Source organism: Euwallacea similis, chromosome 23 (assembly GCF_039881205.1).
Source record: "Euwallacea similis isolate ESF13 chromosome 23, ESF131.1, whole genome shotgun sequence".
Classification (NCBI taxonomy): Eukaryota; Metazoa; Arthropoda; class Insecta; order Coleoptera; family Curculionidae; genus Euwallacea; species Euwallacea similis.
Window position 1 is genome coordinate 1497735 of NC_089631.1, and position 22021 is coordinate 1519755.

Sequence of the window (22021 nt, forward strand, 5' to 3'; positions counted from 1 at the left end):
ATATAAATATTTGATTTAATGAAAAACATAGTTAAAATACTCACTGGACAGTTATTACAATATTAGCAATCCATCCATAGATCTCACTGAAAGCTCATTCATCAATAAAAAAATGGGCATAAAGGACTTATGGAGCGTTTTGGCTCCATTTTGCGATAGACGCCCCCTTTATGAACTGCAGAACAAAACTCTTGCCGTAGATTTATCTTGTTGGATTTGTGAAGCTCAAAATGTAGCTGATTACCAAATACAACCTCGAATGTACTTGAGGTAGTAGCTATAACAATTTAGTATTTTAGTTCTATGTAATGCTTTCAGAAATTTGTATTTCCGCACTTGTTACCTTCTGCTCATGGATGTAAGCCCGGTATTTGTGTTAGAGGGCAAAGCCCCAGAACTCAAATATGATACAATTAGTGCACGAAATGCTGTGCAGTTCAAAGGAGCAAAAGCAAAGACTGCAGGAGTTAAAACTGGAAAGGACAGATCCAGGTAGAGGTATTGATATTTTTCTGTCATATGGCATAAGGTTGGATTCTTTAGGTTCCATTTTGTGTTGAAACAATGTGAGGAAATGCTCAACTACATGGGCCTTGCATGTGTTAAAGGAAAAGGAGAAGCTGAAAGTTTTTGTGCATATTTAAATGAGGATGGTGTAAGAGCAGATTTTTTATATTATATTTTTATTAAGGATACTTCTGATCCCTTTATATTATCTTGAAAAATTACAACATTCCCCGTATGAGCATTTACAAATTACCCACCAATAAAACCAGCTTGTAGATGGGTGTATAAGTCAAGATTCCGACTGCTTTGCTTATGGTGCTAAAGTGGTATACCGAAATTTTTCAATCTCAACTCAGGGCACACAGAATACAAGTGGGGGATCTGTAGACATTTATGATATTCGAGTGGCGAATGAACGGCTTGGTATAACATCCTATAAGGTCATTGATTTAATAATTTAGCCTATTAAACCCATAGATTTTGGACGCAACAAAATAGTGGCCATGGCTCTCCTTATTGGATCTGACTACTCTGAGGGAGTGCATGGCATTGGCAAAACTTCAGTGTTAAAATTCTTTGAGACGGTCTCAGATGAGGAGGTTTTAAATAGACTAAGGTATAGTGGGAATATTAAAAAAAACGTTTCATCTTCTTCATTTCTGACTCCACACCTATAGAAGTTGGAGGCAAAAGGACATTCTCTATAGCACCTATGAGAAAGAATTAAATGATAAGAGCATTTGCTCTTCCTGTGGGCATAAGGGCAAATTGCAAAGTCATGCAAAGAGCGGCTGTGTAGGCTGCAAGACTGCGACGGGATGTGACTCTTTTAAGTACAAGAAAGAGCGTTTAAATATCAAAAATGAGTTAGCCATGAGGAGTAAAGCTATTGAAGATCCACATTTCCCCAACGAGAATTTAATACAGGAATTCTTGGTGAAAAAGGACAATGTTAAACAGTTGGATTTGAAGTGGAAGCAGCCCAATCTTAAGCATTTTGTTGTAAGGAAAGCCAAAGAAACAATTTTTGTGTGTTACAAAGCAGTTTTTAGAAATTTGCAGTAAAATTTCTTCAATGGGAAGAGCTCTATGCATTTGAAAAAATGTTGCCAGTGCTAACAAGGTGGCAGTGCAGAAATCCTGCATTTTTGGAAGATGAAGATGCACTGAAAGGAGTTGTGAAACCGGAGAGGATAAAGAAAGTTAGAAACCCTAAAGGTAAGTACTCTGAAAATTGGTTCTGAACGTTCTAAAGTAAAGAAAAGCAGGGGGGTGGAAGCCTTGCAATCTCGCCCTTAGGGACCTTTTTCACTAAATGTAGTTTTACTCACCCTGTACCACACTAAAGTTAAAACTTAATATTTTAACAACCGTTTAATTAAGTGAGTTTCACAACGTTGGAAGGCGCAGTCACATTCATTTATTTGTGTTGAAATTACGAGACTTTGAAAATGACCCGAAACTGGACTTAACAATCTATCGGCGCGTGGTTTTATAGAAATTCACCGGACGGGAGTGTCGCTTTTTGTCAAGGAGGCTTTAGAAACAAAACAATAACGCTCCAGTTGTCAGTGTTAATGGTTTCTCCACTTTTCCTCCTGTTTCGCTCGCGAAAAGTATCAAATTTCGATTGAAAATGTAAGAAGAATTTGCAAAAGTTCTCATAGAGTTGAAAGGTAATTTCACAGAAATGTAATGAGTGTTCATACAAGATTATGCCCTGCTTAAAACAGGGAAAAAAGCTCTTCGTTTCGTTTTGGTTCGGGAATACCGGGAATTCATGTCGCTTGCGTTCGAGTTTCCGATATTGCCCGACGACCGAGCAACAAACTTGTTCAAATTGTTTACACTAAAAGTTTCCTTTAACGCGACAAAAAGTAAGCGGCGGAGATACGGCCAATGCAGTACTTAGTAAAATATTACCAAATATCGACGTTTAATTAAACTTTGTTTTTATGTTTAGTGAAAAATAATTTGTTAAAAAATCTGCAGTCTTAACTTTACTGTAATTTTTAAATTAGGTCAAAAAAGCTTGTAAAACTACTTAAAATGGGCATTTATTTTTTGAAAATTAGTATCGTCTTACATTCTTCATAGCTATTGTTTGAAATTTTTGCATCATTTTTCTCATTTAAAACGTATTATCGCTAATTCTTCGAAGCTTAGAGCGATAGGAACCGCGAATAAAATGCAAACAAAAAAACTAATTTAATTAATTGCACAATTTTGTTCCATTTGCACCCGTATTTTGAACTAAAGTTCCCGCAAAAATAATGGAAATAGCATATAATTGTAGATCTACCTTACTCTGATTTACTGCCAAATCCCCAATCCTGCGTGTGGGACTATCCCCTCTTCATCGCAGTAGCTCTTCCTTGCAGAGGGGGCAAAATACCCTATTATTACGATTATTGTTTTACTTCGTATGACGAAGGTCTCATTTACCGCCGTGCAAACACTCGACTGAATCATCTAAGAAGTGATATCGCTTCAAAACATACAAAAAAGTTTTAAAACTCGCCTTCGACAAAGGTATACTCATAGGTCATACTATAAAGAACGATCAATACGCGACTCCAAATGCAGTGTTCTCAGATTTGGTTAAATGAGAGAAAAATTGCACATTTTGGATTTGCAGTTATTTTGAGAAAATTATTTTCGAATTTCATTCTTTTTTTTTAAACTATGGTGAGAGATGAAAATTAAAATCACTTTTCCATAACAGTTCTTTTATAAGTTTCAAGAGAGCCGTCTTGGCTCTCACGGTATTTCACGACATTTCTGATATCTCTGATCTAATAAATTTTTTTGTCGATTGCAACACAACTTTTTTTGCTACAAATTCACTGATGTATCCCAGTTAGCAATTCACGTAATCCTTGGGTTTTTAATTTTTAATTTAATTATCTATTGCTGTTTACGAGAGGCCCATCCTAGACATTTTTATCATGAACATCTGTATAGGGTTAATTTTTATAATTTGACAACTTACTGCGAGTTTATTGTTGAAGCTAGGAAAAAGTTATTTATATAAAATTTTTATACATTGACGTATATTTTTATGATAAATTAGAAAAAAATCAAAGTAATTTTTTTTTAATGGGACCAACCCCCCATATTAATGCATATTTGAATTCCACCAATTTTTAAAATATTTTAAATCTTAAAAAATGTTTGCATTGAAAACGATTTAGAATTTCTACGTCTTGTTGTCATGTTGTTGTCAAGCTTTTAATCTTTCTAGCATATGGATTTTGTTTCTTTTTTTTTTAAGGAAACTGTAGATCTGATTTTAGTTCTAAGTGTACCGTTATATCCTTTATTGAATTACCTTTCATTTGATATAATACGCTGGGTACCTTTCCGTTTGAAAATAAAAAGGTAGTAGGGGTAACTGGATAGGGGTGAAAATTTTGAAAATCGAAAATAATGCATTAAATAACTTTTTTTAAATAAAATTATACGTGATTAAGCATTTTTAAAAAAATATCGGGTTATAAAAATTATAAACGTATTGCAATACTTTTTACAAACGCTGTATAAACAAGTTTTTCCTAACTTCAATAATAAACTCGCAGTAACTTGACAAATTATAAAAATTAACCCTGTATATCAACATTATACAGAGTGTAACATATCATCATGGAGATATTTCCGAGGGCGATAGTACTCTGCAAAATAATAAAATGCTAATAGATCTATGGCCACAAAAACATCGTTTTCTATATACAGGGTGGCCAAGTTTCACATGTATTCTCATATTTTACGGTTTTCTCATGTATGCGTTAAGTTTTTAAAATTTCGCAAAATGCTCCACAATAAAATATCAAAATCGTCGGTAGCCATATAGAGGGTGTTATGTTTTTTTGGGTCATGTACTATTTTATGCTTTGTACCTTTTTTTAGAATACCTTGTATGCATGCTAATGTAAAATTTAAATTCCTTCTTCAATTCTTGAGCTTTTTGGGCTCTTGCAGTATTTTCATAGAATTTGCAAAAATATCTATCGATGGAAATTAAGAATGTAAATGGCTCAGTTATCAACTATCTGAAGCAATACGTAACATTTAATAAAATTTCTTAAAATAAAAATATAAAAACTGTCGAAAATGTGCCAATCTGTATATTGAAATGCTGCGTTTCTGACCATAAATATGTTAGCATTTTTTTATTACTTTGCGGAGTACTATCGTCCTCGAAAAAACCAATGATAATATGTCACATCCTGTATAATAGAGTTTTAGAAAATCTAACTGGAAATAACTTGATTTCCGGTTTTCTAGGAGTTCCAAGCTACGAAATAATCTGGTCAGACGACAATGACGAATTAAAGAATTTAGTCCCAGAAGACCAGATTACCAGCAGTAATACTGATAAGGAAAAACTTTGGACGACAATAGAACCCCAACTGTTAGTAGAAAAGGCGTATCCAGAGCTAGTGGAGCAGTTTAAACAGTCGAAAGTTAAGTCCAAGAAGCTTCGAGAAAAACGTAAGAAAGACGTAAAAGATTTATCTAAACAGCTGCAGAACGTGTCCATTAGTCAACCCCTAGTTAAAAAGCCTAGAAAACCTCGTATCGCTAAAACGAATATTGATGATATTGAGAAGCTGAATTCAAGTATCGAACTTTTAAGTATTGTCGAGACAGTTAATGTAAACCCTAAGAAAAAGAAGGAAAAAAAAGTTGATGTTGCTCAGAAAACATTGGACAACTTCGTGAAGAAATCCACATTAAACTCATACAGCCAAAAAGTAGCTATAAGCGCCATAGATAAATACTCCACTCCAGTTAAAGGCACTAAAAGTGAGGCATTATTTGATCTAGATATGTCATCATTTAGTGATGAAAATGATGAGGACTTATCGGATATTATAGACAACATTATCTCGAAGGATCAGGCGGCAAATGAACTTAAAAAAATAGCTGAAAATTACCTTAATAACCAAGGAAATGATGACATTACTGCTTTAAACAAAACACAAAACAGTCAGATTAGCAACAACGCAAGTTTCTTTGTAGCAAATCCTGGAGATGAGGTAGATATGTTTGAAAAGGATTTTAATGAGACTTATAAGAACTTCCAAAGCGACACTGAAGAATATGAATTTGATGATGATAGTGATGGAGAGATTGAAGATCCAAAGGAATTAGATTCTTATGAAGACAGTTTCTGTACTAAGAACTATATACCTTTATATGATCGATTAAAATTTAAGATAAATAAGTGACGCTGTTCTTGAGTATTGTGATGATGTACAACAAATTTAATAATATTGGGAGGTCAATACATTCCAAGATCTGTTAGTCTTTTAAGTGAATCCATGACCACAATGTCAATTTGATTTTGACAATAACGGTATTTTTTATTGGGAAATTAATACTAATGATTCCCACTTCTTCTCTAGCACTCCTGACAGTGCTTACAGAGCTACCATTTAAGATTCTCTTAGTTGTAAGGGATATTTCGTCCTACTTGGAGCGTCTTGTACCAACAAGATTATTTTATTTAAAGGTTGAAAAGCCCATACAAGGACTACTTAATTGATCCCATTCTCTTACAATAGTCCAACTCTGCATGTACGTTAAAGCCTAAATAAACTTCTTTTTGAAGTGTGAAACGCGTTATCAATGGTCACAGTACACACGTTTTTGTGGCTTTCAGGTTAGCTCTCCAAGAGTTCTAGTTACAATAAAATTATGAAAAAAAGGTCATCATTTATTCAGAATTCAAATTTATTCACTTTTAATTTAAAAAAATTCAAAAATATCATGCAAGAACACAAAAATACAACGCCGAACATTTAAAAGTGGTTAATGATAATCATATCGCTAAATGAAACACAGAAAAAGGAAAATACCTGTATTGAGTATGCCTCCTCTAGGAATCCTGTCCTTATGATAGAAATCCCTTTGACGAATCCTAGATAAGGCTAAATTTGGGGGACCTTTCCAACATTTCCGACTAAAGCGATTAAAGACCGAATAGAAATCCTCACTAACAGATGCGACATTCTTTAAATTCCTTTTCTTTTTAAAACATCCTTTAAGCTTATTTGGACAGATTGCTCCGCAAAATCCCAAGTTTTCCATTTTTCAGACCTGGGATAAAACATCAATGTATAATTAAGTCGGAAGGTGTATTAAAGCAATATTTTTTTGTGTTAATACATGAATAATGTACTTCTTGGAAAATCAGTTGCTACTTCTGCCTCTATTAATTGGTGCAGTTTAAGTCTGAATAACGTGGTAAAGCTCACTTTTCAGTGAGGTTTTCGCACGAATCTCGAGGCATGAAGCAACAAATGTAGCAAAAAAAGGTATTAGAGCAAGAAAACGGAAAGTGAGGTTATGTTTGCTTTGCTATTTACCCTCGTTCAGGTCCAGATTAATCCTCCGATCCTTTCGTTTTTTATCCTATCCTCAGCCAAATCCCTTCGTAATCCGTTCCCAACCTACCCGCAAGTTTGTATCGTTATAGCAAAAAACAAAGATGAAAGTTATCTCAGTTTTTTGCCATGTTTTAAATTAGAGCCCATCTCCAGAATAAATATCAAATCTCTGATCTAAATGAACCTTTGACTAATTTAAGAAATGTTTCTGAATGGTGGCTTTTGTGAGAGTAAAACGAAACCCCCCTTCCCCTTTAAGTTTTACAAACATCCTTGAAATCCTTAGTGATGTTTCCATTGCAATCCAGAGCTTAATTTATCCTCAATTTCTGTTGTGTCCCTCCACATTTATCCCACATGGCTCAAGAGCCCTTTCCATCAGTATTTTCCTTTTTATCCAACGTTGTATGTCCAACATTGAAAAACAAAATACAATATTAGCCACTTATCAAAACTACACAGTATATTTTGCAAAACTCATCCGAAACACCACGAAGATTGTTATAATCATAAATTGAAACGGTGGCGTTTGAGTGGAGTTCGGATACGTATCATGATCTTAATTTAATTATTGAAATCTTGCACGTTATTTACAGGAAATAACCTTGAGAAATGCACAATAATAATCGTTAAAACTGAGAGCCCAATACACATCTAACATGAGCGTAGAAAAGTAAGGAAAGCAATTTTTAATGATCAGAGGCAAACGCTCTTCCCAAAGGTAAACCTAGAAAAAATACAGTAGTGATAACAAATAAAGTTTGAAATTAAATAAAGTATTTTTATCACTTATAAAATTGTCGGAAAATCAATAAGCAATCACTGGAAGTTACTGATTTATGCTCCAGTGACTGACTGACGTATCACATCTAACCGTCTACTTAAATCGAATGAATACTGACCTACTTGGATCCTTAAGAGCGAGATCTGCTCCTGGAATAGCTCCTTTTGACCGGACTGTAGGTTGGAGAGCCTCGTCGGCGTGGAGAGAAAGAGCGCGACCTCGATCGTCCTCCGGAACGGCGGCTATCGCTGCCTCCTCTGTCTTCCTTCACACGGATGTACGCTACTTCACCCTGCAAATAAACATTTCAATTCTTTAAAGCGTTTTTAAACTCGACGTTCCGGCTAGGATAATGTTCCTCACAACCGTAATGTATAATATACCATTATACAAAAAATAATTAATTTAATAGGTGTACAAATAGAAACTGAGCGTTTTTTGATGAAATTACGCTTAATTAAAAACATACTCACTGGAAATATTAATAATTAAAATAATCTCCATTATTATTTATGGACTTTTGTAATTTATCAAGTAGATGATGGATGCCCTCGCGATAGAAGTTCAATAACTTTGAAGCAAAATAGTTATCGAGCCATTTTCGAACATCTTTAACTTTACAGAACCACTAGTCAGCTAGATGAAACTGCATTGATCTGAATAAATAGAAATTGGAAGGAATCAAGTCTGGAGAATACGCCGCATGCTTGAAAGCCTAAAGAGATGGGTTCCTGGGTCGATTTTGTTGTATGCAAATGAGCATTGTCATGCAACATCATTTTTCAACTTCCGTGGCTTATAAATGATCTTTTTTTCCTTTGGAGTTTTCCGTACTTGGATCATTGGAGCCTGACAATGTTGAGCTATAGTAATTTGACTAGGTTTCAGAAGCTCATAGTAACTGACTCCCAATCCAACCAGACAAATGGTAAAAATTTTTTTGGCATAAATATTCAATTTTGCAACTGATGTTGATGGTTGATCTAGATCAACTTGTGCTTTTCTATGTTTAGGATTGTCATATAGTATCCACTTTTCATCACCCACAATCATTTTGTGTGGATTGTTTTTTTATGTGGAGAAAGCAAGTTTATGTAGATGTGATCTCTTTGATTTTTGTTGTCTTCAGTTAGTTCCTGAGAAACTCACTTTCCTTTTTCCTGAAACTTTTCCATTACATACAATTGAAGTGAAATTGCTTGTTGAGTCACTTTTAACTGTTCTAGAAGTTTTTTTTCAGTTTAGCAATGATTTTTGTCCAGTACAGTTTAATTACAAACTGTCTACACTTAGACATGGATCATCTTCAAGACAAAAATTTTACTCACAAAATTTCTTAAATAGCTTTATCTCCCCAAGTCAAATTAATCATTTCTGCAGTTTTAGCAGCATTGTTGTTCACTTTAAAACACAACATTAATATTCTTAAATTTTGCCTGAAAGTGTCAATCTCTTAATCACATTTTATGTACTGAATGACAGTTTGGAGGCAACTGTAATTTTTATCATATAAAGAGCAATAACTAAACAGCATGTACTCAAAATTGCAAACCAATTGGATCCATCTACATATGTTTTTTAATGTGGCTAACTTTGGTGTTCAGTTTCTTTTTGTACACCTATTATAAGTAAAGCCTTTACATGGCAATAACTATTAAACCTTCTGAACCACTTACCTCATGAGACCTAAATCTGGAATCATCCAGTTTCTTGATAGCATACTTCATATCCTCATATCTCAAGAATTCCACTACTCCTGAGCCATCCTTAAATGCATCAGCAAAACATACATCTCCAGCTTCACGCATGTGATCCTATAATTTGATAATACCTCTTGAATATTTTATCAAAACTCTTTTTTTTAAGTTAAGACAATTCAAAGTATCAATGAATATCAGTAAAGTGTACAGTGTGATGAATGTCAAGATAGTGTGTTAGACTTAACATAATGTACAGGATCATTTGAAATCAAAGTCCTACCCATTTTATATGAAACTGGCTGGATAAAGGAAACATTTTTTTTTCACATTGAATAACAGTTACACTTACATCAATTTTGCAAGTAATGATAATTTCACACTTTCAATGTTTTGTCAAGGAGCACCTACCTTCAAATCTTGCCAAGAACCACTGGGAGGTAGTCCTGTAACTAAGACACGGTATTGACTTCGTCGGGCTGGTGGGCCTCGGTTTCCCCGACCGCGGCTGCCTCCTCGAAAACCACCACCACTGCTGCTGCCACCCCCACGGCCTCCACCACTTCCTCCTCTGGGGAACTCAACCCGCAAGCGATAACCATCATAGTCATAGCCATCTCTGGCATGTACTGCATCTTCAGCATCTCTATATAGCGACAATTTTAATTTTTTTGAAACCCTCAATAAGTAAAAAAGGGGCCCACACATTCTTGTCATGAAGAGTAGACTGTCTATTACAGAGGAGGGTTCCACAAGTACTCACCTAGGATCTTCAAATTCTACGAAGGCAAAGGGGGGTCCACGCCGGTTTTTCAGATCTACGAATGTTACTTTACCAAATTTGTAAAATAAGTCTTGAATGTCTTTAGTGCGGATATCTGGAGGTAAATTTCCAACATATATTCTGCAGTCGTTTCTTCCTCCAGACATATTTAAAAGTTATTGCTAAAAGGTTTGTTTCAAAAATTGCAGATTTGGGTCGCTGGACAAGTGAAATAATACACTAAATTTAAACAAGAAACAGTGAAAATACAAGGAAAATGTGGGCAGAAAAACGTTGAGAAGAGAAACAACTTGTAATGGCGATGGCCTAACGCGTCTGACTCGGCCATACTGGACATGCGCATTGCGTTGCGCGCAAGGCAAACATTTCAGCAACCACCGTAATATACATCGTTTCGTCAAGGGCCAATCCGAGTCCACTGTTACTGTCAATTTTAAATTGAGGTTATGATGAACTTTAATATTTTTTTTTGTATGATTTTTGGATTTCTTAAAGAAATAGACTGGAAAGTAACCTTAACTCAATTTTACCTTCCTCACTACTGCTCATTTTACAACCAAAACTACAAATAACATGAATTAAGTTTTGTCCCAAAAGCAAAATTCAAGTATGACTGAAGTAGACGTTTTTATAAGCAATTATACATTGGTTGATCCAGAAATTTACCAACTATGGATAGAAGGATACACAGGTAATCCTTAAAAAATATGAATCCACTAAACCTAAGTAACACTAAAATCATTATATTATAGCTAGTGAAGCCGTAGCCATCTTAGACAAAAAAGGTTTAGGTAAACAAACTGGAGCCACTCTAGAGCTTATTGCCAGCGATGTGTTGGACCATTATCGTACTTATTCCTTACTAGAGAAACTGTTAAATAATCCTTACAAGCTAAAAGAACAATCAGCTTTTCAAATTGAACCTGAAACCAGGTTGTTGCTTATTGAAAAGTATTATGAATTTGATGATGATGTGGTTAGAGAGTTGTTGGGAAAGAAATTGAGTTCTAAAAATCGGAAAGATTTGGATGAAGTGTCTGATAAAACTGGGAAACCTCTAAAATCTTGCAGGTATCAATACAAATGTTGCAGTTGTAGTAAATATGTAGTGTTTCATGGATAAATTTAATCATAATTTCACATTAACTTGTAAAATTGTTGAAATTAACACTTTAATCAAAGTTTTCTTGAAATTTCCAGGAGACAATTTGACAATATCAAAAGAGTATATAAAACAGTAGAGGAAATCCCTGGATCGATTATAGAAAACATTAGAAAATCATTTTATGTTTCTGAAGAATTAGCCAAACAATATGCATGTATAGTATTCCTATCCTCCATTAGATTTGAAACTTCAAAAAAGGTAATAATGCACCGCCTGCCTCTATTCTTTTAATATAAATTAACAGCATTCTATTTGTGCAGAAACTGAGCACAATGCAGTTCTCCGCCTGGAAAAAATGTTGTGAAGCCATAATGACTCACTGGACATATAAGCTTATTGGTCCTGAGTACTATGATACTGAAATGGACAAAGAATTTTTGCTGGAATTGCGAGAATTAAAGGTTTTAGTGGACAGAGAGAAAGAACACAAGCAGTTAGACTTTGCCAAAGCTCCTTAAACAATAGGCAAATGCATTGAGAGTATTTTAGATTGGTGTGCGTTAACTTAAAACCAAAGCTGCTGCAGAAAAGTTTTACAGAACTGGACGCGAATTTTCGAAAGTATACAGCAGCAATTTTAACTTTAGCTTCGACTCTTCATCGGTCCAGAGACATGAAAAACCTGTTTGTGGAGTTTTCTCAGATATTAGATTTATTTAAGACTGGGAATTGGACCACCCATGATCTGCAGCAGTTTTTCAATGCCTATAATTCCTGTGCGTTGGAGCTTGATGTAATTAGGTGAAAATTGTTACATTAACGTTGCTTCATTACCTACGAAATTGTTTTATTTATTTCAGAAATGACCCAACCCTAAAGAATTCTTGGGAAAAATATATGAAAGTTGTAGGAGTGTGTATGGTAGTAATGTATGCTGCACCTTAAAAATTGGAGCTTAAATGAGGATTGTATTAAGTAATATTGCAACTTAATACCACGTTGTAAGTGGAGTAAAGCATAATTCTACAAAGTTTCTTTGGAAAAAATAACTAGGACTTCAAGACCTCCTCAGTAGTAGTTTTTGAAAATTATTATATGCTGTATATTATGTATATAAAATATTACCTAATATGAATTATTTCAATATGTAATATAACAATATGTAGATATATCATAAAAGAATTTGAGGGTAATATTGTATATAACCGTTTAAAAAATGTTCATTTGAAGAATATCTTAAGTTTCCTCTACATTCACCATATTATCAGAAAAACAACAGCTGACCAAATAAGGGAGTTTCCATTTATAAACATACATAAAACGGAAATCGACAGATGAGTTTTATACAATTTTTAGTTAATTTTACACTGTTTTCCATATATCATACGCAAAATTAATGCTGATTGTTTGTATATAAGGCATTGGCCTTAATTCTCAATTTCAATAGACATCATGACGAAATAGGAATGACGTTAATTTTATCCTTCATAAAACAATGGCCGCGAAAAATCAAATGTGGCTTGGTATGAGTTTCTTTCGAACCGCATGTTGCCAGTAGGTCACCTCTGATCCGTTACGGTCGTTACGTTACAAGCTTATTTTATTCGGATATTCATATTTGGCCACTCATTAAAAATCCTTTCTGTATTAGCCAAAACTTCGGGGACTGACATTCGAAAATTTAAATCATTATTACGATATTTGAAAACACGTGGCAATGGTGGCAAGACCTAGACCTCAGTGGCAACACCGGCTGCTCCTTACTCAAAATGGCCGCTGCGTGAATCTCCAAGTCTGCTTTTTATTTATTTTTTTGCAGGAAGTTTAATTAATATTTTGATTATATTTGCGAAAAAGGACGTTGGTAAGACTATATCGTTTGTATATTTCCTAACCCTGCTGCTCTCCTTTACCTAGACCCTCGGGTTATTGTGTTTTATGGAAATGTTTATTTATGGATGAGCAGCAGGAGCATTAATAACACAGGAAAGTCTCAAATATCTAAATAAGTACTTGCGAACTTATTCTAATGGAAAAACCAATTGCACGTGCTGACAATTCAAAAGAACGCATCTAAAAAATAAGTTGAATCCTCTTCCCTTGGCTTGATGGGACATACTCTATTTATAGCCCATTACTTTTATTTCGTATTAAATGTGACATATTTTAGAAAATAGCCAGAAAGCGGCTATTTTTACCACAGTGAGAGCGTTTTTTCACCTTTCTTTCCGCTTTTCAGCGCCGCACTAACGACATGGTTTGCAAAAAGTACAACTAAATAAGGTCAATATTACACCACTGCAGTCCGGACTTGGCTCTCATTCAGCAAGTAGATATGCCTGTGCTAAGCCCTCATAGGAGCTCGTCCTCAGGACTCTCAGGCTCCTACAGATCGACTTACAGTTCTCCTTTGGATCGATCATATTATGGAGGATACAACAATCCTCGTGTTTATTCTGAACGGTTTACTACCAGATCCTACACAGATGCAGATGGGAGAAGAGTATATTCGAGGTAAGGAGTGGTCTCTTTGTGTTAAATGTAAGAATAACTTTAAAATCTTGTTGATTCTTTAATAGCATTTTTGATAAACAGTAATTTTTGGATCCTCCCACATCCCCATAAGCAAAAAAAGTAATGAGAAACAGGGAATCTGTAGACATAATAACAAAAATAAAATCTGGCTGGCTTGATAATCTTGTTTTTCTAAATGAACAGTAAAATGTTACTAGATTTGATAAACTCTTGTATTCATTCACCAACAGATACTGGTGCTATATTTGTTTTCACTTTAAACACGAAAGGCCCCAATTGTATCTGCAGTAAAAACACAAGAGCATCTGAAGTAGTGGTTGCATTGTTGTAGTTGCCAGTTGCGTCTGGTAAAAACAAGGCCTTATTTACGAAATCTCAAGAATTTATGGATCAATTGATCTAAAAAACTAAAATATTTAATTTAATTAATTTTACATTACCTTAATATTTTCAGAAGTGGATCCATAACTGAAGATGGCGTCACAACTAGATTTCGTGAAGAATCTAGAGAGGATTCTTTATCCAGAGATAGTGGAATTAGTTCTATCAGAGAGGGGAGCCTTTATGATTATCCCACACGTAGGTAAGTCGCAGTGTGTATAATAGTAGTAAAACAGGTCAGTTAAATTCATTTTTCAGAGATAATTCTTCAAGTCGATCAGATAGATTGTCAACGTCGGGAGTTATAGAATCAGTGGCCGAATTAAGGAATAAGTATTCACCTGCCAATTATGTTCCAGCCATTTACAGAAACAAATATGAGAACATCTCGAGATCAAAGTCAATAAATGATATTGGTAAGAATGCTGATACAGATTGTTATGCATAAAACTTGAGAGATAAGTAAATAAGAATGTACAGGCTGTCCCAAACGCTCCGAAAATCCAAATATGTCAGTAACCATTGCGATACTTATTAACCCTACATATTGTAAAGTGTGGGAAGGAGATTTTCAACGTTTTTGAAAATATCTGCTAACGTCGACGATGCTTCCAGCAAAATCACCTGCGACTCACATATTTCACCGAAAATTCCCCAATAATTGTTAATGGGATAATTGGATTTTTCCGTGCTTTTGCTATATTTTATAAGAAAAGAATCTCAGCATTGTTTCTGTAGGTTTGCCGCCAATCGAGTCAAAATCGACAAGTCCATCTTCGGGGTTGTCGCGCAAAAAACAGGTAACTCCCGACGATGCTGGCAACAGCGCCGCTTCATCCGCTAACAGCAATAACGCTAACTGCAGCAGCAACAGCGCAAATAATAGCAAACACGGTGGCGCAACTAACGCGAATAACAGCCGTAGTCTGGCTGATTTGCCGGATATGGACGCGAACGGTAATCGACGCGCCAGCGTTGCTGACTTGTGCAGACGGTTCGATGATAGACCGCCGCGCACGGCTCCTGCCAAGGTCGTGGGAGGCCGACAGATAAGACGAGATGATGAAGCGACCGCGAAAATTCAAAGAGAGGTGTGTTTTCACTCATTGTTATTATTTTTTTATCGGTAGTGAAGGAGACGATGGTTATCCGGGTTTGGTAGTTGCAGCACTATCCCTGATAATCAAACTTTTGGCCAAATTGAGCTGAATTTTTAGAATGATTTATGTATTTTGAAAAGGACACAATAAAAAATGTTTTGATCTACCGCACGGCCAAGAACAAATTCCAAGCAGGTTCCCTTGATGAAGATCCAAATCTGAACCTTTTAATGGGAGCTAGCTCATTTTTAAAATCACTCTAAAAATTCAAACGACTATTTGACCAGGAGCCCAATTTTTCAATATCGAGTGCCTAATATTTGAAAAATCAATACATTCCAAACTAATTTGGAGAATAACACCTCCACTTCAAAGTTTAGTTTCTCCATGTAGTATTTTTCCACACACAAATCATACACCTCAGCCATCTTCACACGCATTTGTCCGCTTTTGCAAGGCTTCTCCGGCCCCATCCAGCAAGCCGGCAGCTTTCAGTAACGGTCACCTGTCAGACACGCCGTTTAGCAACGGGAGTAGTAGCCCCGCCCCTGTTTTGCTTAGCAATGGGCGTGCCAGCCCCTCCTCCCCCATGCCTCTTGACAACGATGATGGCTTGCTAGAAAATGAACGTATTGATGAGGTACTAGAGATGCCGTTTAAAGCTAATTCGTTGTTGACACTGGTTATTATCGAGCCACATGGTTTTTTATTCTAGTTTGAAACGGATGGGAACAGAAATTCGATCAAGTTTGGTGACTGTTTAAATTCGCAATTACCAGGGTCACATGCTTCTTTCGTAAAATACACTAAGTTAGAAATCTTGAGCAAAAACTTGTATTTTTCTTTGTAAATTAGAATAATTAAATCGTACTTCGGCCGTGCTTCTGTGCTTTTTTCGACAGGGGTTTAACTGTCAAATCAATTCAAATGTGGCCACGGTGGATCTGTACTGATTAGCAAATTCACCGTGTATATATTAGGTCTATGACTAGTTGCAGCAACGAATATTAAATACTCACAATCAATGTTTTTGGTTAAAACTGTCGCTTATTATAGAGGGAAAATTCTTCCAAGCTTGAGGCAAATGGCGACCAAGAAAAAGACGAAAAGGTGAATGGAGAGGAAAAGAAAAAGAGTTCCAGAGTGAACCAGTGTGCCAGTTTCATACCGAACGAGCCGCCTAATGATGAGTTGGAAAGCGAAAACGAGAAGATTGGGAGAAAATACAGTTATGTAAGTAAATAATAGCAGATAATCATTAAAAAAACCTTTCAGTAGATGTGGAACCATAACCGTAGGGGGTTAATTAAACATCTGACTAAGACTTGAATTAATTCCCAGACATGTCTCTTTGCGTTTTGTTTTGAGGATCACTCGGCACTTGCAGTTTGTCCTTAATTTTCTTTCTAAAACACACACAAAGTGTAAATATTATTGCTGTTTCAAATTTGGTTCCTCCCACCAGTCCCTTTCACGTGCCACAATTTTGACAAAATCACCTTAAAAATTTCAACGTCAATTGCGTAAGTACCCAAAAAATGAACTCTAAAAGCAAACAGCGATCTTCGTACCTTCGGCGTCGACAAATTTAAAGTTATGTTGAAGAAGCGACCTGCTCCGATACTGGCAACGAGGAAACAAATTCTGGTAATGTACCTCTAAGCACACAAAAATCTCGGCGACTAATAAAATTTTATTGGAAAAATAATACGAAAGTAAACAGCCACTGTTCATTTAATCACTGTTCAATTGATCTCAACGATAAATAGTCTTCCTCGTGGATCTCCTTGATAAGTAGTAGACCTGTGACCACCTTTTCGTCCACATTCTCCGCCTTGCCTTTGTCGATTCTTATTAGGCAGTATTAACAACCGAGTTTAGTGCGGGTGAGCCTTTAGGGCATTTAATTAGTCTGAGGTGGTAGGTAATTAACAATAATGAAAATTCAACTTGCTTGCGAATCTCATTGACAACCCTTATAGTACAACACATACAGGTATGATCAAATCAAAGCTAATTAGATCTTATATAATTTAGTTATTTATGCCACAAGTGGATAAACAAGTTTAAGTCACGTTTTATGCAAAATTTAGTGCCATTTTGAATATATTGTAATAAAAAACTAAAATGTAGTGAGTTTTACTACATACAATGAGTTCAGGATATTCGGGTTATTAAACATGTATTTACGAAAACTCCCTCACTTCTAACCTGCCATAAAATCATGGTCTTTTTTCTTATGTTTGTGGAGAGACTATTAGCACTAAGCGACATTCTCGAAAATCGCAAGAATGACCTTCCCAACCATGGCAGGAGTAGGAGCTTACTTTCTATCTCGATCTCACCCCACGAGATAAACGAAGAAAAGTGTTTGATCAAGGAGTAGGTGGCGTTAAATACTGCGATATGATTGATTACCTAGTGGCACAGCGGTGGTAATTACAAATTTTGACAGACAAAATTGCATATTTTAATGAAAATATGTAGAAGTGCCCACTGGGCGAAGGAAAAAGTCGAGTAATAGATATGCATGTTGATGAGATGATATTATGTGGATTGATTAAATTATCGTTAGCGTAAAGTCCTGTTAAAACTCCCCACACGACTCATCCTCCATTCTAAACCACGAGATATTTTCGATACCCCGTTAACATTTGGAGGAACGATATTTTTAGATTGAAACGTGTGTTTTTTCTGAATCGTCACGAATAATATTTAAATTTGGGTGTATTGCTTAGTTAATAATTGATGTTTACCGTCGATAGTTTATGGTCTACACTGCCTGAAATCCACCTTTCTCGCGCTAAGGAAATGTTTATCATCCGGTGATGTAACACTTTGACGAGTCAGTTGGTATAAAGTGATAACAACGAGTGTAATGATAAGTTGACATCTCAACGTGTGAACTAGCATTTAATTTATAATGGTGATCGGGAGAATCTTGGTGATTATCTAATTTATTTTTTTAATTATTACATAAACCACCTGTTGGTCCTTATAGAGAGGCAGACATGGCCAGCATAGATATGATACACAATTTTAACTATGTTCTCATTGTTATCTGGAGCGCTCTACTGCTAGTAATAGTCTACGGCTTCGCGATATGGATTTTCTCGAGTTCTTCGCGAAATCAGAGATCATTTGCGGCCAAGGGACGCGGAAAATACGAATTTTGTTGCTTAGGCGGAGTGGTACGTGATCGTTTTGTATCGCAGCATTTTCGAAAGTAGATTATGGCAGAAAAAATTCGGAAATTTCAGCGTTTTAGTCACCGAACATGCAAACACCCGAATAATTAAACTTGGACAGTTACTGTTACTGTCTATAATGTATAAATTTATGTTGAGCAGTGGGTTTATTATATCTTGAAAAAGCGAATTGATACCGGGTGATCATCATTATAATGATTGCCATTGGAATTTTCGAAATGGTGACAGTCATTAGATTAAATTAGGAAGAAGGTGCGCATTTTAATTCAAATTACTTATCCATGTTGGAAATAGATTTGCGCTGCCTTGATTCTGATCACTGAATTTCTCAATTTTACATTGAAATTTCGCGTTGGGTTAGTTTTAGTTCGAGGAAAATTTTATGGTATTGAATGGGTTTGTTCGGCTTACTTCAATTACGTGGCCAAAATAAACGGATGCATTCCATTGACTGTTCCAAGTTTTTATTTCTGAAATCGACTTTTTTTTGGCTGAAAAATTCGTGGTAATTTGAGTAGGTTTATTCAGGCTAGTTCAGTTGGTTTAACCTGTTTTTACTCCTTTATGTGTGAAAATGTCTAGGATGGTTCATATCACAAAATTTTTTTGTGAAATTGACTTTTTTGAACATTTGCAGTGCCTTTGTGGTTCGGTTATTTCAGAAGCCGTAACAGGTAAATCTCTTTTCAATATGGATCCTGAATAATCATCGAGATGCGCCACTTTTTTCTTATTTAACTGACCTTATAACCCTTAATATGCTATTTTCTTTTTTCAATTTGTTGTCCGAATCCAACTTTCAACCCCCAAAACATCCCCTATACCGGTTGCATATACAATGGTGATATCAAGCCATCCAGACTTCATCACAATATTTTCACAGGACGTAAGCACATCAACTTCCACAGGGGGCGGGGGTAAGGGGGGAGGGCGTGGCGTGGCCGCCCTGGCGGGAACCTCCTTCCGACGCTCACTGGTGATCCCGCCCACAGACGGAGACGACGATGACTTACCGCAGACGCGCCTCGGCTCGTCTTCAGACACCAAGAGTGGTCAAGGCTTGGTAGGATTGCGGAACATCGGGAATACTTGTTTTATGAACAGCGTTATGCAGGTATTTTATTAAAAATTTTATAAATAAACGCTACTATATCATATTTGTAGTGCCTCAGTAACACTAGAGTATTGTTGGACTACATTAGAAAAGACGGATACCAGAAAGATATTAACACTTCGACGTCTGCAATGAAAGGTTTGTTGATGAGGCTTTAAAAAACTGAAATCTAATGTAAACTGTTGTAGGAGCTCTCATTAAAGCCTTCGCGGAAGTTATTAAAGAATTATGGGCTTACGATTCGTCAGGCCCGGTGAATACTGCCGCTTTGAAGTCACAAATTCAGAGATTTGCGCCAAGGTTTATGGGTTATTCTCAACAGGACGCGCAGGAGTTTTTGAGATATCTTTTGGAAGGTTGGTTTTGATCTTTTTAGTTTTTTTGCAGGAAAAATGTTTTTCTAAGACACCCGTTTTTATTTCATAAAAAGGTTTGCATGAAGAAGTGAACAGGGTGACCATCAAACCGAAACCGATCACCACAGATATCGATGACAATTTGCCAGATTCAGAGAAGGCGGCCGAGGCCTGGAGGAGATATTTGAGGTCTGAGGATTCCTTCATAGTGGATGCCTTTGTCGGACAACTAAAGTCTACTTTAAAGTAAGAAATTTTCTTTTTTAAGTTGAATGCAGACAAATCTATGTACTGAGTACGATTTGAGCAAATACTGTGTATATTTTTTGACAATATTCTCCCTATCAGATGCACCCATTGCGGACACTGCAGCGTAACATTCGATCCCTTCTGGGATCTGTCGCTCCCCTTGCCATCAGGCAGAAATGCCGGTCCACTTCGTCTGTCGCACTGCTTAGAATCGTTCACTAAAGAAGAGACGTTGGACGGGGACGAGAAACCGAAATGCGCTAAGTGCAATGAGAGGAGGAGGTGTACGAAGAGCTTTACTATTCAAAAATTCCCGCAAGTAAGTGTAATTCCTCCTTTAGGATTTGTTTTAGGTACGGTTTTTCTTCTTAAAGTTTAGCTAAATTACGCAGTATGATGTTGATTTTATGGTTTTCATAAAAATGTTTCATTTCTTTTTAAAGGTCCTAGTCATCCACCTGAAAAGGTTTTCACCTATGGAACGATTCCGAGGCAAATTGAACACTTTAGTGGAATTCCCGTTGGAAGGTTTGGACCTTACTCCATACGCGGCAGAAACCCAAAGCGGTCCCAGCCCTAGATATAATTTGTACGCAGTGTCGGAACATTCAGGTACTCCGTATTCGGGCCACTACACCGCCCATTGTAAGAACCCCATAGATGGAAGGTAAGTAGTTACGTCCGCACCAACAGATGAATAAACTACTTTCGTTTCCTCAAAAATATAATCAATAGCTGATGGTAGGCTGTGCATATTTTTGACGATTCGGATCTCTTTTACTCCTCTGTTGGAGCAAAGTAATATTTCATATTCTAACACATTTTTTCAGATGGCATGAATATAACGACTCCCGGGTAAGTTCTGCCTCAGGCCGATCCGCCATCTCACCAGAAGCATACGTGTTATTTTACGAGCGCGAAGGCGGGGGAATCCAACGGTCATGCCTTTAAGTCTCCGAACAGCATTATTAAGGCTCTATTCAAATAGCGACAAAATACAGGTTTTCTCCATTTTAGAGGTAGCTTAAATACGAAGCAATTTCGTAGCCAGCAAGAAATTTACGGTCAAAGTAGTTGAGCTTTCGATGGTCGGGTTCCGGTCTCCTAGCGAAACCTGTATTTTCATTTTGGTAGATCCTTGTAGCCATACCGTTTGGGCGTTTCCAAACCAAATTTGTACTTATTACGTTCACCCGTCTAGTCCATTATGTTGTGTTTTCAGATGGGAAGTGGTTTTTGGAAAAGATTCAAGTGATATTATTGTGTTTTTTTTGAAAAGGTTGTTTTTGTGTGTACATATGATACATTTTGTTGACTATTTTCTGTATGTTCGACAGCGTTTAACTGTCTTCGAATAAATTGCAGTTTTCCAAGGGATTGCAATGCTGTAGCGTGACAACTATTTATAATTTAGTTATTTTACTTTTACTTATTATTTAAACGTCTAAATGTTTGTGTTATGATAGAGGTTTCGATCCAAAACCACTTTTCTTCGAATTATTATTTTTTATATTTTTAAACCCGTTTTCTCTGGCGTTTCGCGTGTTTTGGCCTTCTGAGCTAAAGGCCGCTGTCCGGAAGGGAAGGGGCGCTGTCCTGCACATCCCACTACTCACTCTTTAAAACAATGGATACTCTTAAACACAAATTCTATGAGAATGTAATATATTCGATTTATTAAGCTTTATATTGAGAGAATTGTTTTAAAAGCACTAACTTAATAAAAACTGTTTGCAAAGTGTTTTATTTCCTTTGATGCGTTAGCAGAGTCCTCTTTACGCTGTCAATGTTATGCTCAATTCGGGTTA

General features: G+C 36.2%; 4 protein-coding genes across 10 annotated transcripts; 3 read left to right on the forward strand and 1 right to left on the reverse strand.

The window, feature by feature from the left end:
* The first annotated feature begins 53 nt into the window (after window positions 1-53).
* On the forward strand, window positions 54-5767 carry Gen (XPG-like endonuclease). Its single transcript, XM_066401598.1, has 8 exons — window positions 54-270; window positions 319-492; window positions 544-655; window positions 777-930; window positions 985-1123; window positions 1185-1509; window positions 1560-1725; window positions 4792-5767. The coding sequence occupies exons 1-8, from the start codon at window positions 113-115 to the stop codon at window positions 5736-5738; spliced, it is 2175 nt and encodes a 724-aa protein (XP_066257695.1). The 5' UTR covers window positions 54-112; the 3' UTR covers window positions 5739-5767.
* Window positions 5768-6225: 458 nt separating this feature from the next.
* On the reverse strand, window positions 6226-10491 carry SF2 (splicing factor 2). 3 transcript variants are annotated; one of them, XR_010752716.1, is made up of 6 exons: window positions 10144-10491; window positions 9792-10026; window positions 9360-9497; window positions 7802-7975; window positions 6879-7626; window positions 6226-6609 (listed from the first exon to the last, which is right to left on the reverse strand). XR_010752716.1 is itself a non-coding variant. In XM_066401679.1 (5 exons), exons 1-4 carry the CDS (start codon window positions 10308-10310, stop codon window positions 7814-7816), a joined length of 702 nt encoding a protein of 233 aa, XP_066257776.1. In that variant the 5' UTR covers window positions 10311-10491; the 3' UTR covers window positions 6226-7288; window positions 7802-7813. The 3 variants fall into 3 exon arrangements, 2 of the variants coding, with proteins under 2 accessions (XP_066257776.1, XP_066257775.1); XM_066401679.1 differs by having other exon boundaries at window positions 6226-7288; XM_066401678.1 differs by having other exon boundaries at window positions 6226-7626.
* Window positions 10492-10703: 212 nt separating this feature from the next.
* On the forward strand, window positions 10704-12230 carry Fibp (acidic fibroblast growth factor intracellular-binding protein). Of its 2 annotated transcripts, none has more exons than XM_066401670.1 (6): window positions 10704-10855; window positions 10917-11235; window positions 11365-11527; window positions 11590-11762; window positions 11819-12070; window positions 12130-12230. In XM_066401670.1, exons 1-6 carry the CDS (start codon window positions 10774-10776, stop codon window positions 12212-12214), a joined length of 1074 nt encoding a protein of 357 aa, XP_066257767.1. In that variant the 5' UTR covers window positions 10704-10773; the 3' UTR covers window positions 12215-12230. The 2 variants fall into 2 exon arrangements, with proteins under 2 accessions (XP_066257767.1, XP_066257768.1); XM_066401671.1 differs by having other exon boundaries at window positions 10744-10855; window positions 10921-11235.
* A 776-nt stretch (window positions 12231-13006) lies between these two features.
* On the forward strand, window positions 13007-21951 carry LOC136416470 (ubiquitin carboxyl-terminal hydrolase 2-like). Of its 4 annotated transcripts, none has more exons than XM_066401658.1 (14): window positions 13007-13133; window positions 13509-13783; window positions 14259-14387; window positions 14444-14601; window positions 14924-15276; window positions 15743-15925; window positions 16342-16518; window positions 19378-19608; window positions 19659-19746; window positions 19797-19964; window positions 20039-20210; window positions 20313-20532; window positions 20657-20880; window positions 21044-21951. In XM_066401658.1, exons 2-14 carry the CDS (start codon window positions 13605-13607, stop codon window positions 21162-21164), a joined length of 2403 nt encoding a protein of 800 aa, XP_066257755.1. In that variant the 5' UTR covers window positions 13007-13133; window positions 13509-13604; the 3' UTR covers window positions 21165-21951. The 4 variants fall into 4 exon arrangements, with proteins under 4 accessions (XP_066257755.1, XP_066257758.1, XP_066257757.1 ...); XM_066401661.1 differs by having other exon boundaries at window positions 14924-14985; XM_066401660.1 differs by lacking the exon at window positions 15743-15925.
* The last annotated feature ends 70 nt before the right edge of the window (window positions 21952-22021 follow it).